This window comes from Melanerpes formicivorus, unplaced genomic scaffold (genome assembly GCF_026170545.1).
Source record: "Melanerpes formicivorus ecotype bairdi unplaced genomic scaffold, bMelFor1.0.p_v2 SCAF_51, whole genome shotgun sequence".
NCBI lineage: Eukaryota > Metazoa > Chordata > Aves > Piciformes > Picidae > Melanerpes > Melanerpes formicivorus.
In genome coordinates, this window is record NW_027142403.1 from 3,808,165 (window position 1) to 3,825,659 (window position 17,495).

General features: G+C 41.7%; 1 protein-coding gene across 1 annotated transcript in view; it reads left to right on the forward strand.

The window, feature by feature from the left end:
* DCBLD2 (discoidin, CUB and LCCL domain containing 2) overlaps positions 1-13,970 on the forward strand; it is a 39,041-nt gene extending 25,071 nt beyond the window's left edge. Inside the window, exons 8-15 of the mRNA XM_068160665.1 lie at positions 740-955; positions 2,081-2,205; positions 5,433-5,580; positions 5,971-6,135; positions 7,125-7,218; positions 7,604-7,653; positions 9,249-9,386; positions 10,510-13,970. Coding sequence (XP_068016766.1) covers positions 740-955; positions 2,081-2,205; positions 5,433-5,580; positions 5,971-6,135; positions 7,125-7,218; positions 7,604-7,653; positions 9,249-9,386; positions 10,510-10,955 — 1,382 coding nt within the window. The 3' untranslated portion in view covers positions 10,956-13,970. The remainder of the gene's footprint in view (positions 1-739; positions 956-2,080; positions 2,206-5,432; positions 5,581-5,970; positions 6,136-7,124; positions 7,219-7,603; positions 7,654-9,248; positions 9,387-10,509) is intronic.
* Positions 13,971-17,495: the final 3,525 nt, after the last annotated feature.

Sequence of the window (17,495 nt, forward strand, 5' to 3'; positions counted from 1 at the left end):
AAAGTAGAAAATACAATCCACAGAATATTAAAATAATTTATCTCCCAGGCCTCTGCAAGATCTGGAAGAAGGAACTGCATGTCTGGTGACCTTCTGCATAGAGAATACTAAACACAGTGGTGGAGACAGGGTTTGCTGGGCTGTTTTTGCCTTTCAAAATGTGATCTGATGGTGTATATGACAGTAATGAAATGGCCTGGACTTGGCCTAGAGGCCAGATGCCCACCAAAGCCACTCTATCACTCCCCCTCTCAAATGGACAGGGGAGGGGGAGAAAAAATCTTAACAAAAGGCAGTAATAAGATAGAAGCAATGTAACGACAATAGTAAGCAAAAGCAATAGACCTCACAGAAGCAAAAGCAGAGAGAGGCTACTCTCTACTTCCCATCAGCAGGACGATGGTCGGTCTCAGGAAGCGGTCCATTTCTCTTTCACTGCATCAGCCAGAAATACTTTCAAACAATGACAGCTTCCCCAAAGCTGTTTGTCTAGTGCTCTGGGTGGTTAATCATTGAGAGAGTATCCTCACCACTCTTGAGCAGGCATGAATCATTTAACACTCATAACCACCAGCATCACTGTTAGAAAGCAGAACACTGTGCTTTGATGGTAGTGTTGCTACAGAATTAAATTAGATGGCATGTTATTATTTGCATTTAAAGTCTTAAGCTCCAAGCAGCTAAAGTTATTGTATAACCTGAATTTTCATTTTGAATCCTCACCTTTTCTGTTGCTCAGGTTGCTATGGGACACTGGGGATGGAATCTGGGGTAATCCCTGATTCCCAGATCACAGCATCATCTATTCTTGAGTGGTCTGACCAAACGGGCCAAGTGAATATTTGGAAACCTGAAAATGCCAGACTGAAAAGGGCTGGTCCTCCTTGGGCTGCTTTTATCAGTGATGAACATCAGTGGCTGCAGATTGACTTGAATAAAGAAAAAAGAGTAACAGGTAAGTGAAACTGATGGCTTCTAAGCAACATTCCAAAAGTTTGTTTCTTGACATCCCATTTTCCACTGTTTGTTCTTAGATAAAGTCCAGGTGATACCTCATTAGCATTACAGCAAAGTTAGTTCTGTGTGCTAGCTGCTACACTGAGGAGCCTGCAGTTGAACAGATGGGCTTTCATATGAGAAAACATGTCTTCCATCAGAATAAATTGGAAGTGTATTTGATTTGATTTTATTTGATCCTTGATGCTTCCTTTTGTCCTGCTGAGTCTTCTGTGCTGATGGTAGCCTTTCTGTTTTGATGGAGTTATTCAGTGGTGATTGGCTGTTGTTAAAGGGCAAAATGACTTAAATCAAACATCAAGTGGCTTTAGGTAGAGTGCTTCACTCACAGAGTGCCAAGTTTTAAGACAATCATGAAATGTTATCCTTTGATCTGTTTGGGTTTGTCTCTTTCTCAAATGCATGAGTTGATCTCTGTGAACACCTTGCTGTCAGTAGGTTGGCTTCCTGTCATGAAGCAGCTCAAGTTTCGTTGCAGCTTTTGTTGTTACCTCCCTGGGCACTATTTGGAATTGATACCACTCCTCTGATCCCTGTGCTAATGAGCTTTTACAAAACAACCTTTGAGGTGTCAGCTTTAGGAAGCTACAATCCTTTCAGTGGTGCTTTTAGGCTGGCAGTACAAAGGCAGGGAAGAGCTGTGCTGTCTTGGCAACTGGAAACAGGAGTGGGCCGCAGCCATATGATCAGGCTGTTTCCATCAAGAAATAGGGGAAAACTACAGGACAAGGTTTTGTAATGAGAATTAAAAGTAAGTAAAGTGACTGCTAAGCTTTACTCTCTGTAGAAATTTCAGACCCTGCCACCTTCAATAAAGGTGGTGGAGTCAGCATCCCTGGAAGTGTTTAAGAAGAGCCTGGATGAGGCACTTGGTGCCATGGTTTAGTTGATTAGATGGTGTTAGGTGATAGGTTGGACTTGATGATCTCAAAGGTCTTTTCCAACCTGGTTTATTCTGTAGTGGAGATTCCATCTACACAACTCTGGGTTCAGGAGCTGACCTATTATTTTTTGCAAACTGGTACCAGTTTTCTTGCCTAACTTGACACCTTCATTTTCACAGGTATTATAACTACTGGGTCAACCTTAGCAGAGTACTACTACTATGTCTCCTCCTACAGAATTTTATACAGTGATGATGCACAGAAATGGATGGTGTACAGAGAACCTGGCATGGATAAAGACAAGGTAAAAATACCACACGCTTTCTAGGGTATGTTCAATGGACATTGCACAGCTGTAAATGCAACTGATTTTGATCTGGTGAGGAAACATTAAGTAGCTTTCCCCTTCAGTGTAATTTAAAATCAAACCAGCATGTGCATGGAAGAAAACAGGAAAAATGCAAATATGTCAGGATTTGAACAGTTCTGAAATGCAGAGATTATTTTCATCACTACTTGGGGTGGGCACATTTGATACAAGAAACTCCTGCTTCCAGTGACAGGTTGGTACTGCATCCTTTGAAGAGCAATCAGATTTCTTTCAAAATAGGTTTTATGCCCCCAAATGAAGGTTTACTTTCTTACCCTCTTGTGATTACAGAGTATATGTTAGGGGTTGTATAGTCTTCCATCTTTTACAATGTTGCTGTCAATCTTAACTGACAAAATACTGGTAAGGTTCTTTCTTGTGTAATGGAACACCCCTTGAGAATAGCTACCTTGAAAAATGGGGTGGTATGTTTAGATGTTTTGCCAGACAGAAAAATGACCAACCTAATGTTAGCAGCAAAATAACCTCCTTTTTGATGTGTTTATAGTTTTGCAGACTTGAAAAGACAGTAAAATTGAAATGATGAATGTTTTCTTACATCAGAGCATTCTTGGTAATCTGACTGGAACTAGAATTCCCTTCTTTTCCTTAAAATCCCAAGATGTAACTCACCTTGCTCCCACATGCCCTGTGGTATTACATAGATGCAATAGGCATTGGTAATGCAATCACTTTCCAGAAATGGGACTTAGGAATGGTAACTCTTCAGCTGTATTTGGTTTTCTTTTGTTTACTGTAGGTTAAAGAATGTTCCCAGGTAAGACATAGCATCCTATTGAAGAAGTGAAAGGTTGGAAGTATCAAGTTTAAGTGTTCTCTGAACACTAAACATAATCACAAGAGAAAACTTCCCTGAAAGGAGGAGACTTCACTGTCAGGGCTGGTCCATCTTGAAACTACTCCTGAGATAAGGGACTTTCAGCATGTAATATTCAAGGGGGAAAAAGAAAAAAGTACAAGTAGTAAATCCAGCATCTTTTGCTAGTTTTCCAGTGCCCTCTTCTGGCCATAAAATAAAATCTCAGCTAGTGGTGTCTGGATGTAGGCTTCATGCATAGTTTGGTTATTTTCTTAGAAAACTTTAGCAGCCACTGTTACTTGTTTGTATGCTTTTTTCTTGCAAATCTATGAAATGGAACACATTGTGGAGCTCAAATATACAGGCAACAGATGTTTTTTTGTATCTTTAGGTACAGTGCACAAAGAACCATACATACCCAGGAAGGGCCAGGTGTAGTTAAATGTAGTTAAAAAAGAATTCAGTGTCACTGATCTCTTAGGCTTCAAAAGAGCAGACTTGTCCCCTGAATGAGATCATCTCACTTGATGCAGCTTTGCTTTTGGAGCACATGCATGCAGGCTTCTCCCTTTGAGCCTCACATAACCACACCAGACCCACCAGCAGGTGCCATGCCCCATTTGAAAGACTTTTGAAATTCTTAATGTTGTTCAGGAGAGAGAAGCTTTTTGTAGCCCTCTTTGGAAATAGCTTCTAGAGGTCTGGCAGTCTTCAAGAAAATGTTTTCTTACCATTTTTATATGAAAAAAAGAATAAAATTCTTGACTTGGGGAAGAATGATAAATCAAAGCTGCAATGCTGGAAAAGTTTTGTTTGACAGTGCAGAGGCAAAGGCAGAGAAATTGACAGTAAATGGAAGATGAAAATGATATCAAATAACTTGACCAGAAGCAATTTTCTTTTTGTGCAGAAAATTTGAGTGAGCTGCAGGTAGGTTATTGTTGTAACACTTGACATCAAAAGCTTAACAAATAAAAGCCTGGAGTAAAGAACTACTCTGGTTTGCTTATTATTTGCATCTTTACTAAACAAATCTTTTGGTTGTGGTTCAGCCCTTGTGGGCAGCAAACACTAGAGGACAGTGTGATTCCATACTTGACTTTGTCTCCTCATGCTTTCTCATAAAAGCTTTAACCAGAGAGACTGTGTTGTAACCGTGAGGCCGTGTGAGGGCACCACAGCCTGCTTTCACCTTGTCACAGCTGCTTGCTAAATCTATGCAAAGAGTGAGCACAGCATCCTGGCCTGGATCAGCAATAGTGTAGCCAGCAGGACCAGGGAAGTGATCATGCCCCTGTAGGTGGTACTGGATTTAGCTTTGGGCCTCTCAATGCAAGGGCACAGAGATGCTGGCTAAAGTGTGTCCAGAGAAGGGCAATAAAGCTGGTGAAGGGTCTGGAAAACAAGTCTTATAACTAAGGTTTGAGGGAACTTTAATCTCTTTTCAGTGGTGCCCAGTGACAGGACAAGGAACAACAGGTACAAGCTAGAACACAGGAGGTTCCACCTCAACTTGAGGCTTATGGTGAGGGTGCCGGAGCCCTGGAATAGACTGCCCAGAGAGGTTGTGGTGGAGTCTCTCTATGGAGACTTTCAAGACCTACCTGGATGATCTCTAGAGGTCTCTTCCAACTCCTAACATTCTGTGATTCTGTGAACTGATATTGTTGAGTGTGGAGAAGAGGAAGCTGAGGGGAGACCTCACTGCTCTCTACAACTATCTGAAAGGAGGTTGGAGTGAGCTGGGGTTGGTCTCTTCTCCTTAGTATCAAGTGATAGAATAAGAGGAAATGTCCTGAAACTGTGTCAGGAGAAGTTTAGATTGCATATTAGGAGAAATTTCTCTCCTGCAGGAGTGGTCAGGCATTGGAACAGGCTGTCCAGGGAAGTGGTGAAGTCACTGTCCCTGAAGGTGTTAAAGAAATGAGTGGAAATGGCACTTTGGTGGTGGTTGGCCATGGTGGTGTTGACAGTTGGACTTGATGATCTTAGAGGTCTTTTCCAACCAAAACAATTTTATGATACCAACAAGGACCAAGTTAGAAGGTGTCAGTGCCACAGACACATGAGAGGTCTCTAGCAGCACTGCCTGGGGTGGTACCATCATTCTGAAGTAAACAGTTGTGTGCACACACACCACACCCCCTTCATTTCATTACCTGTTTCATGGGGCCAAGTGAATGGAGATGTGCAGGCAGCAGCGTGCTGGCATCAATTTTCAGCATGCTGCATTGCTTATTTTTCCTAACTAACACCCAGAGAGGTTGTGGTTACTACATAGTTGCTATTGCACTTGTGTCACATGTTTGTCTCTCTCTCTTTTGTGTTGTGTCTTTTCTAGATATTTCAAGGGAACACCGAGTTGTACCAGGAAGTTCGTAACAATTTCATCCCACCTATTATTGCACGGTTTTTGAGGATTAACCCCTTAAAGTGGCACCAGAAAATTGCAATGAAAGTAGAATTGCTAGGATGTCAGTTTAGCATAGGTAAGGCAACTGAAAACCTTTCAACTGTACAAGACAAGCAGTGAAATAATTTGGTAAAGATTACACTGTGCATATATCTTCAGTGAGAAAAAAGTACTTCTTGGTACTTCTTGCTTCTGAAATCCTTCTGTAACTGATACTTCCGGATTTCTTCCAGAGTTGTTATGCTTAACATGGAAAATACCTAGCGTAGGCATAAAGAAGGTAATTGAGAAACTAAATGTTTCAAAATACACCAGTCACTTGCTTTCCATGTCACTGATTCATGAGGTTTAGCCTGCTATCACATGAACAAAAGCTTTAGAGCAAACCATTTCAGCTGTGCTCTCCTGCAAAGGAAAGACAAAACCCTAACACTTCACCTTGTTTATAAACACTTTTCTTCTAAAGCCCGTGCTCCTAAAATCACCGTCCCACCACCACCACCTCGGAACAAGAATGAAGACAGGAGTGATGACTCCAGTGATGACTCAGTGAAGACTTCACTGCAGACAGATAAAACCACTTTCACACCTGAAATCAAGAACACCACAGTGACACCAAGTGTAACCAAAGGTATCCACCGTTAAGCAGTACAAGTGTTTGGGAACTCCTTACAGTACTCTGGCAGATATAATAGGTGTGCTTTCTGAAAGTAAATTTTCTCAACACTTAAAACAGCAATTTATCAATCTTTAAATACTTACCAGTTATCAAATGTACTTGTGGAGCTGGACTAGATGACTTTTGGAGGGCCCTTCCAGCCCAGACCATTCTATGGTAAAAAGTGTACAGTTGCATACTGCATGCAGAAGCAAACCCCATCTTCCAAGACACATACCAAGTTCCATCTTTCAAACCTTGTTCCAGACAAGTTCAGCTTTTCATTACTGAACAAATCTTGTCAGGAGAAGCTGCAACTTGGACTTCCCTTTAGAATTAACTGGGTGGAACTGCTTTGTTGTTTAATTTGATAAAGTTATGATGCCAGATGATGTTTTTTGAATTTCCTGTCAAGGTGACTGCTCCATTAAAATTGGCTATGTCAGAAGTGTTTTGTCCTGAAAAATTATCAAAGAAAACTGTCAGACAAGGGAGCAGATCACTGCAGATGGCAGGCCTTGGTGAAGTGTCCTTTGGGTGGCAGGATACAGGATGATCTCAAGTCACATACAGACCCAGCACAGGCTGATTGTGATGAATTGTTAAGGCAGTGTGGTATTTTGTTCTTACAGGAGGTTCAGGCTCAAGTGGTTGCATATTCCTTGTCTCTTTTGATTGCCCTCTTTAATACACATTTTTCTGAGAGACAAATCTTACTTATATTAAAAAAAAAACCAAACCTTGTTGATTCTGATGAAAAGCCTTGCATCAATACCAGCTGTGCATACGTGCAAGATGCTCTGTACACAGTAGCAGCTTCCAGCAGGGTAGCTAAGCTGGGGTATCTGGTGTGATAGATGCTATACATGAAAACTGTGTGCTTTACCCAAGTCATTTTCAAATTACAACCTGATTTATGAGAAGCTCTTCTGTCTGACACCACTTAATTTAATGGCTTTCAGATGTGGCATTGGCAGCAGTTCTGGTTCCAGTGCTGGTGATGGTCTTCACTACTCTGATTCTTATCTTAGTTTGTGCCTGGCATTGGAGAAACCGGTAAATGACCAGCTGAATGAAGTGCTTTCAGTGAATGTTAGCCTGGGGTGTGGGATGAAATACTGCATGTGGGAACTCTTGTGGAAGGGCCACTCTTGTGGAAGCACCTGCTCTTCGGAACTGTATTCTCTGTGCACAGAGGATGTCCACTGGAATAGCCAGGACAGTGAAAACAGCTTTTTTGTAACTATTTTCATTAGAAGTGCTTTTACTGAAAACTGGTTTCTCCAATAGCAGCAGACTGGTGATGGCAAGCCAGGTTACTGGTGCTTATACTTTAAATCTGAGGACCAGTTACAGCCAAGGTGATAGTAGCTGAGCATTAATTAATGCATCTTCTGCTAAGCAGAGTAGCTAAAATACCCCCTTTTGCTTCTTTTCACAGCAAGAAAAAGACAGAGGGCACTTATGATCTACCTTACTGGGATCGTGCAGGTAACAATGGCTTTATGAAATCCTTTTACTTGGCATCTTTGGTTTGACGAGTCAGAGTGCAGTGACACAGACAGTTGTCACTAGCAGAAGCCTTTCTAATGCTAACTGGTGTAGGCACCATGAACACTGCCTTTCCTTTTCTGAACAGATTTAACTGCTTCATTCTCTGAACTTTGTTCAGAAAGAGAAAAACGCCTTGTCTCCTGCTGGATCTTACAGCTTCAGACTGTTTTTTTCAGTAAACCAAGTGTAGAACCTCTTAATTGTACAGCATGAGGGGATGAGCAGTTTATGAGGAATGTCTGTATGCATTTGATAATCAGATGGCACTTCTTGGTAATTCTTTTGTTGTAGAAAAAATCTCATTATATCAGGTCTGTCAAGTTTTGTCTTTCTTCATTGCCCCAGTGAGCATGTGGGACTGTTTGCAGCTGCTTTAAGGCATATTTTCCATCCTGTCTTGTGCCCCATTAACCTGAGATCAGACAATTCCACCGAGCAGAACTCGGCAAGTGTCCTGAAAATGTTTGTACAGTTGTTGAGTTTGTGTAGTCTGTATGACTGTGCTTTGCTTCTTCATCCTCAGCTTGGAGATGCCTACATCTGTGTGTTGGCACACGGGCAGTTTTAAATACGCCTTGTCTTTTAGACAAGAAAAATGCTGTAATGACCTTATTTTTATTTATTATATGTCCACTTCTGATAAGTCACAGCACTGTTTTCTTAGACTAACAGATGCAAAATATCTTACATTTAAGTGTCAGTCAGGGACCTACCTCATTTTTTCCTGTTTTAAAAGGAAAATGTGGTGAAATTGCTGCACTTCTCTGTGGAAGCTGTCTGTCCTCCCCACAAGCTATCTCAGATTTTGTTCCACCGTGTTCTGTGGCTTTGGGTCTCTTGTTTCTTGGGCCTAATCTACAGGAATGTCTCCTACAGCTGGAATGGAATATGCTAATGGATAGCAAAACTAGAATGGCTCTGGGTACTGGGGAAAAACTTTAAAAGGCCAACCCTCCCTACCTTCTCACAAGAAAATCTTCATGACCACAGTCAGTGCTTTGCATTTCCACTTGAAAATTAAAATCCTCTTTATCCAGGTCTTTGCAAATACTCAATGGTAAGCCTTTCTACAATAGGAGCCAGAAACCATGTTAACTTAAATATATCCTTAGCTTCCAGCTGAGATTGGCTGAAATGTGATGTAAACATTCTACTTACAAGTTGGAATCATGGCTGACTTTGAAATATTGTTTGTGTTGTACTGTATGAATTTATTATACTTTGAGTAGCCCCAGCACTGCTGCTAAGGGACATTCAGGGATAGAGTCACTGGACTGCAGCAGTTCTGGGGGTGTTTGAAGGAGGAGCACTCAGGCAGGTTCACTGGGTGAGAGTAATGTTGTCATTGTCGCCTCTGAATCTTCAGTCTGCCAGATACTCAAACATCTTGTGATGTTAGGCTCATGTCAGTACTGATAACTGAGTTGTTCACCTGCTACACAACACAAGCCTGTGGTGTGAAAATACTTCAGAAGCTTGAAACACCACATAGATGCAGTCTTGGGTATTTTGTTTTTTTAATCCATGTGAAGGATGGTGGAAAGGAATGAAGCAGTTTCTCCCAACCAAATCAGCAGAACATGAAGAAACTCCCGTGCGCTACAGCAGCAATGAGATTAGTCACCTGAGACCAAGAGAAGTCCCAGCAATGCTGCAAACAGAGTCTGCAGGTACGTTTTACTGGGTTTTGTGGGCCATTATATGTGTGTGTGTGTGTGTATATATATAGATAAGAACATTATATATGGCATGCAAAAGAAGTTAGGAATCTGGCTACATTTAATGACTTCCTCATTGTTTTGGGGAACAGATGAGAAATGAATAGTTCTGTTGGTGAGTGCATTTCTTAAAATGCAGGCATGTCCAAATCTCTTCTTGGAACATCATAAGAGTTTGTATTAACTGATGATGTGCTGAGGATAGACAGATTCCCAAATTAACTTGAAGTTTGTTACTTGTACTTGTTCTTAAGCCCTATAAAGGGGCAGGGGTTTTCTTTTGTTTTATTTTCTGTGGGTTGTTTTGGTTGGTTGGAATTTTTTTTGGTTGTGTTTTCATGCACTGGAAATAATTTCACCCTGTTACCTTCTTGCACAAATCTGAACTGGGGCACTAGGTTCCCTACACTGACCATATGGATGAAATAATTTTGATCTAGAAAAGGAGGCACTGATAACAGCATCTGCCCTTTCCATCGTGAGCCAGTCACTAGAAAAGTGACTGACTGTGCCTCTGGTTCTGTGGCTACATGCTGATGGCAAAATTGCAGCTACACAGCAGGCAGAATTACTTCTCTGGTTTTGGCTGCTTGTTTGTACTTACCCAGCTAGCCCCAGGTTTCTCACTTCCAGCTTTTGTACCTCAGGTTACCTTTTCAACTAAAACATCTCAGCTGACCATATGCAGCCTTCCCTCCTCAGTGGGCAAACCTTTCATCCAAAGGACTACTTTTTCTTAAAGCCAGACAGAATAAAATCATTTAATTTAAGTCTAGTTTTGTGGGGAAGAACATTTCAAAAGTTTAAGAGCATGGGAAATTGCAGCTTACAAGAGAAGAAGTGTTGATGGGGGGGATGCTATGGCCACCCCAATGGCTTTAACTCTCAGGTGGAAATGACTATTTTCCCCAAAGCCTTTGGCACTGGTGGACAGAGACAGACTTCACTGTTTTGATCTAGGATAATGGCAATAATTTCTGTGACGCTAGTGACAGGCTGTTTTAAGTGTGATGCCAGTGTCAAAAAAATCCATTAAGTGTGTTTTTGTTTTGTTCTGTTGGGGCTTGCAACACAGAGTATGCCCAGCCATTGGTAGGGGGGATTGTCAGCACGCTTCATCAGAGATCAACCTTTAAACCAGAGGAAGGAAAAGAAGCAAGTTATGCTGATTTGGACCCATACAATTCACCCATACAAGAAGTTTACCATGCTTATGCTGAACCACTACCTGTAACTGGACCAGAATATGCAACTCCAATCATCATGGACATGTCCAGCCATCCCAGCACACCTCTTGGCGTTCCTTCCATTTCCACTTTCAAAGCTGCAGGGAACCAAGCTCCTCCAGTGGTTGGAACTTACAATAAACTCTTGTCTAGGACAGACAGCACATCATCAGCACAGGCACAGTACGATACCCCAAAGGGGCAGCCAGGGCCAGCTGCTGCTGAGGAATTGCTGTACCAGGTCCCGCAGAGCCTGGCCCATTCCACAGGGAGTAAGGATGAACTCAGCTCATGAGTAAAGCAGAATGATGGCTTGTTTTTAAAAAGCCAGTTCCATAAAGCTGACAGTTTCTTTGTTTTAAATTGCATTGTTTTGATATTGTTAGTCTTAAATAATATGATGTTGAACCAAAAGATGTGGTATTGGAGGTCAGGGAAGTCAGTAACTGCCTTTCCTTAAGCTGTGTGCATGATTGCAGCTCGTCTCCTGCACAACCGTGGACTTTTTTCTTACTACTGTACAATCATCTGTCAGACATGAGAGAAGAGCTCTTCAAGATTCAGTAATTCATAGATACAAATGATAAATTCAGAGTTCATAAAACAAAAGCCCATAATTTCTTAACTAATGGTATCATTTCTGGAGGAAAAGAACAACCACAGAGCTCCTAACTTTCTAAGATCTCTATGTAAGCACTACAGCTTCTAAAATTAATTTCACTCTATAAAATGTCTGTGTAACAAGTTACACAATCAATACTGATAGCAAAAACCCCATTACCCATTCCAGTTTTGATTCTAAATGACATCATTTCAGCTGTTGTTCACAGGATTAGGAGTCATCAGCTCTGTGTTCCTCAGAAGGTTCCTGCTACTTTTTTCTTAGCCTTCCAGACTAGAATCTGCTGTCTGTACAATCTGTTCTCTGCCTCATCTCCTGAAGCCACTCAGTATCATTGCTTCCTAGGGATCCAGGAGGCACAAAGTACAAGGAAACTACATGGCAACTGCTTTTCAGTTTTCCCTACTAAGTGAAGGCTACTCTGAAGAGCATCTGCCTAAAATTCAGGCTTCCCTGATGGTCCATGTGCAAGAAGTATCCAGATGTTTGAGGCGACTCAATCCAGAAATGTTCTCCTTCTCCCCTTGACCTGACACCACTCCACTCCCCCCTCCTGGCATATCTATTGTTGTGTGTTAAGATGTGAGCTTATACAAAGAGTGATGTGTATATACTGTTGTGAGTGCTTAAGGAAGCACACAAATACTGTGATGGTGCACAGTTTGTGTTATACATGCATTTAGCACATATGGTACGTTTTAGCACAACTGAAAAACTTTGGCCTTAGGGCTTTTCTTATGACTGTTCTTATTAGAAGCATAAAAGATTCCAAAATCTTTGCAAGAGAACCAGTACTGTTCCAAAGAGTGTCCATTTTACAAGTGTTTAATGGACTTTGTATCCTTTGAATGTTCCAAGGTTCTCTACTATGAAAACATTGTAGTCAGTCTTCTATTTGGGGTAAGGTAGACTAGTTCTAGGTAATTGTGAAATGAAAACAATTTGGATGTCACATTTGCCATTTTTTATATTGTTAGGAACAAAGCACAGCTTTTTTAACCTAAGTAGTAAAAAGCCCACAATAAAAATGCTTTATTTTTATTGTAACAGCACTGGTGGGAGGATGCTGAATTAATTTTTACATAGGAAACCCACTACCTACACATTAGCCCAGTTTTATGGACTCCGGTGCTTACTGGTTGTTTCTGTGATGTAATTCCAGTCAGCCTTGTTTACTGCCCAGGGTCCTTCAACTAGGTGGAGAACTTCCAAATCTACAACACTGTTCATGGGGGCTGCCACTTGAACATCCTTGAACACCACCACAAAACAGTACCCAAAGTCATTACTTAAAATTTGTTTAGCCTTTTTCCCCCCCCCAGGGGCTTTTGTATAAACTCACAGTATAACTAAGGTTGGAAGAGACCTCGAGGATCGAGTCCAACCTATCAACACAGACCTCATGACTAGACCATGGCACCAAGTGCCACGTCCAATCTCCCCTTGAACGCCTCCAGGGTCGATGACTCCACCACCTCCCCGGGCAGCCCATTCCAATGGCTAACAACTCTCTCAGTGAAGAACTTTCTCCTCACCTCGAGTCTAAACCTCCCCTGGCGCAGCTTGAGATCTGCAGTCCAAAATCACTTGTGGCCTGTTGAACATCCTGAATGTGTTACTACATATTCTGTGCTACCCAGAAGCCTTAATTGTATGTTTTTTTTGGTAATTCTTATTGAGAATAATTTCTTTACTTCAGTTGTTTAAGAATTGAGTGGCTAAGCCTAAATGTGAATGGAAGTAAGGGAGGCATATATGACCCCCTGATGAAAAAGAAGTTCCTGCCTCTCTTTATACTTTCTGATGCTATTGCAACATTTTCTGCTTGATAGAGCTGGTCTGCAGTCTTTGAAGTTTTTAAACAGGCAAGTAACTGTTCTTGCCCATCAGCAGCAACTATGAAATTATTTGAAGTTATTTGAAACGGATGGGAGGTTATTTGTTTGCACCAAGACATGAAATACTGATTCCAGCCAAGTTAAACTTCTGCCTTCTCAAACTGTACCAGTTTAGGCTTAGAAAAATTTAATCTGCTATAAAAATCAATGGTGTGTTCAAGTTAGTGGTGTAAGAATTAATTAAATGGTGTCTTAACAGTGGGTTATTTCTTCAGCAACTGTACTGCAGTCTCAGAGCAGCATGAGCTGTTGACTAGAATGGATGTTTTTAAGACCAAGTCCCTGCTTCCACTTTTGAACGTTTTCTGCTAGGGCTAAGAAGAGAATTTTGAATCTCAGATGTACGCTACAAAGGGTTAAACATCGATTCCCAAATGTAAGTTGCATGAGAGAAGATTAGAACTCCTCTGTGTACAGTACAAGCAGAGGTACATTTAATGGGTCTCTCTTACATGTGAAGATGTATGGATATAAAATGTATTTCAGTCATGTTTGGCTTGAGTATTCTCCCAGAATGTATGTTCTTACCTCAGCATGTATTGTAGTTGCCCAGTATTTGTATATGTTGCTAGAACTTAGACTGTATAAATAGCGAGGGGGTTTTATATGTATGTTAAAAGGTATTTTAAATAAATTGTACATACCTATTACTCACTGTGTTTGCATGTAACACCTTAGATCTGTGGTTTGGAATGCAAGGGTTGTTTTATTTGTGAGTTACCATGCCCCCAGTAGAGTTACGCCCTTGCCTCCGAAAGCGATGCTGCCATTACTTCCTGGCAGTAGCTGTCTGCAGCACGAGCTGGTCCCTGCCCCAGCTCACCAGGCATTAGAAGTTGTGAAGTGATACTTAACAGAGACTGGAGCCTGCTGCAGGACCAAGTGACATTTCAAGGAAGGAACTTCCCTAGAGTTACCTGATGCTAGCAGCATGCTGTCTCTGGAGTCCTGTGGGAGGAGAGGTTAAGGCACTGCAGCTGCCCTCCATTAGTATAATGAGGCAGTCAGGCTCTGGTCCAGTGCAACCCACTCCTTAGATGCAGAGACAATCCCCACTGGTAGAGGAGCTGATAGTTTATTCTTCAACTTAGACCATGGCTATGTTCCAATTACAGAAAAAAAAAATTGCTGCTTTTGCTCTCAAAGCTTTACCCTTTATTCTAGCACTGCAGTTCCTGACATAAGGAAGTAATAATTCCTCTTCTCCTAAGGCTTTAAAATTTGGTCCTAAAGGGCTTAATCCTGTGCTTGTCAAACTGAAACATCCCTGAAATCTTACAAGCAGACTTCTCTTCAGAAAATGCCAGCACACCAGCAAGCTTCCCTGCTTCAGTCCAGCAGGGACTATTCTACAGTGGGACTGGCAGCTGTGTAAGGCAGGACACAGTACTTCCACAGTTAGTAGTGACCTGCCTACCATGCCTGGAAACTGCCAGACTCCTGCTGCAGCCTCCCCAGGCACCAGGAACACACGGGCATCACTGCCTGGTCACCTTCCACCACCAAAGCAGTGTGGTGGTGCTGAGTGGCTGAGCTGGGAAATCACAGAAAAGGCCTTTTTTTTGTTCCCACAAAAAGCCTCAGCACCACTACACCAATACACAGCTGAAGTTCTTGCCCCTGTAATTACTTCCTTTTCACATTAAGAGAAGAAAGCCCGACAATCAGCATTCATCTTATACCGCCTCTCACTGGGAATTGTTTTCTTGCCAATTCTGAAAGGTCTTGCATTTTTTTATTGTACTGGTAGAAGACCCATTCCTGCTATACAGAATGTGAGTACAAGTACTGGCTCCCCCTGTAGAGTAAAACTACTTGTAGAAGGAATTCTTCTGTGGAAAACCTTCTGCTTAGTGAAGGAACTATTTCGCCTTTGAAAGGACACTAGCTCTTAACATCTAAGATTCCAAGGTCTAATATTCTGTCAGTATATTCTGTAGCTCTGAAGAATGCAAACTAGAGTATGTGGAGAATTTTCTACAGCTGATACTGCTGTTCCTTGGAAATCCCTGACTGTGCTTGCTGCATGGTATAATTACTAATCTAAAGGAAGTGAAATACATGAAATACAACCTTCTGTCTTTTGTCTCTTTCCGCATGCTCCCCTCTAAAATACCCAACCAGCTGGAGCATAAAGGAAAGTTCATAGGTGAATTCTCTCAGTAGCTGTACACTGGGAAGCACTCAATTGGGTCTCTTTCACCCAGGCTACTCTCTTTGTACTGTAAAACTGCCAAAGAGCCTGAAGACCCTGCTGTTTGAAGTTTGGATGAAATGAGCCCATAGCTTGTGGCAAAGGAGAGGACACAGCAGATAGACAACACAGAAACCCACAAATTCCTGAAAAAAATGGTAATAAAAAATAGTCAAGAATTTCCATCAGTGCAAACAAAGCATAGAAGTGCAGCCTCTGTTAGGGCTCCTTACAAATCTGCTCAGGAAAGGAAAGCAGGTAGAGGCAGAGAGCGCTAAAATCTGCAGTAGGACAATTGTCACCACGTGTCTATATTAATAGCCCCCAAAAGCTGGTCTAGCTCCCTGACCTGTCAATTTGTAATCCTGTTTTCAGTGCAGGTTTGTAGTATCAACTTAAATGGAATAGTTTAAAAAGATAACCCTTATTTCAGCAGTTAAGTGACACTCCCTAGTGGCCAAAGTCATCTGTTCGGACTTAATGATCCAAAGAGACAAGAGGGTTTGTAACAATTGTTAGGAACAACTCAGGAATGGCTACATTAAAAAACAGCAGAGGGAACTTTAAGTGGTGAGCATCCTTAACATAGTATTCTTTTGTAGTTTCAGATGAAAAGGCAGAGCAGGTTCAAACACACCTCTAAGAAGCAGAAAATGCAGTAATTAAGAGCCTGATGGAAATACACTGAAAAGGCTAGTGATGCTTTATAGTCCTTGTAATGGTTTAGCACAGGGGCTAACCTGCCTGGTCCCCCAATATAAGTGAGGGGAAGAGTAACACAACCCAGGGCTGAGATAGAGAAGAGTTTAATAATAATCATGTTAATCAGTTAATAAGTAAGTTAATCTAATAATACAATGCATTATTACCTTAGCTAGCCTACTTGCAGAAGCAGCACAGTGAATTACAGGGAAAACCCCAGCATAAAACAGCCAAAACCAGCAGCTACTAGATGCCCACTCTTTCTGCTGCCATGCCTGCAGAAAGGAGCCAACACAAGAAGCTGGAACCCAGAAGCAGCAACCAGAACAAGAAGCCTCCTATGCTGCAATCTGAACTTCAAGCCCAGTAATACTTAACTCCAGTTAGCACTCCCATGTTTGAAGCTGGCACGACTGCAGCATGGTATGAAATAACAGCAGCAGGTCCCACTCAACCCATGACACTTCAAAAGGAAAGAAAACAGCATTGCTTTTCACAGTCATCTCTGCCCTACCACAGTTAACCCAGTTTAATGAAAAGATAGGAATTGGACAAAACACTGGAAAACTCTTCAGTACAAGTAAAAGACTTTAAACCCAGCGTGGACTGTCATGCAAAACACATTATTAAAGAAATGACCAGGAAAGTAAGCACAAAAGTCTTTTACAATTATCTATGATTACCTACACTTCTAAGTCTATCATTCAAGCTAAGAAAGGGTGTTTTAAAAATGAGAGACTCTGTGAGGAGGAGCAGACAGGTACCACCACAGCACATGAGTGACAGAGAGCCACATCCTACAGGCTAGAATCACACAATTGTTTCAGGCAGAAAAGAACTTTAAGGTCGTCGAGTCCAACTTTCAACCTAAGACCACCATGGCCATTAAACCATCTCCCAAAGTGCCATATCCACATGCTTCCTGAACACCTTGAGGGATGGTGACTCCACCACCTCCCTGGGAAACCTACTCCAATGCCTGACCAGAAACCCAGAGTGTGAAACCTAACCAGCAATGAAACCATTGAACCATGGTGACAGCTGACACCTACACCACAGGAGCACACTGAATTTATGATCATAGAATGGTTTTGGATGGAAGGGATATCTGTATTTGTTTTGCCTTAACTTTCTCTCATTTATTTAATTGCTCTGGTTTTTTGAAATTTGAAAAGCCTTTCTGTTCTTTAGGGAGCTCACTGTAAGCAGAGGTCCAGGGAAATCAATCTCAAAGCTCAACTCCATGGCAGATCCCGTAAGAAAGCTACATAATTGGCATGCAAACTGGAAGAGGAATGTATAATTTGCATGCACTGCAGGCTAGCAGAGAGAAGGAGTTAATACAGACATGAAAACAGTGCCTGACTTGTTCTGGTATTTGAGGTATTGTTCAATCTTGTGACACAGTAGTGAAAATTC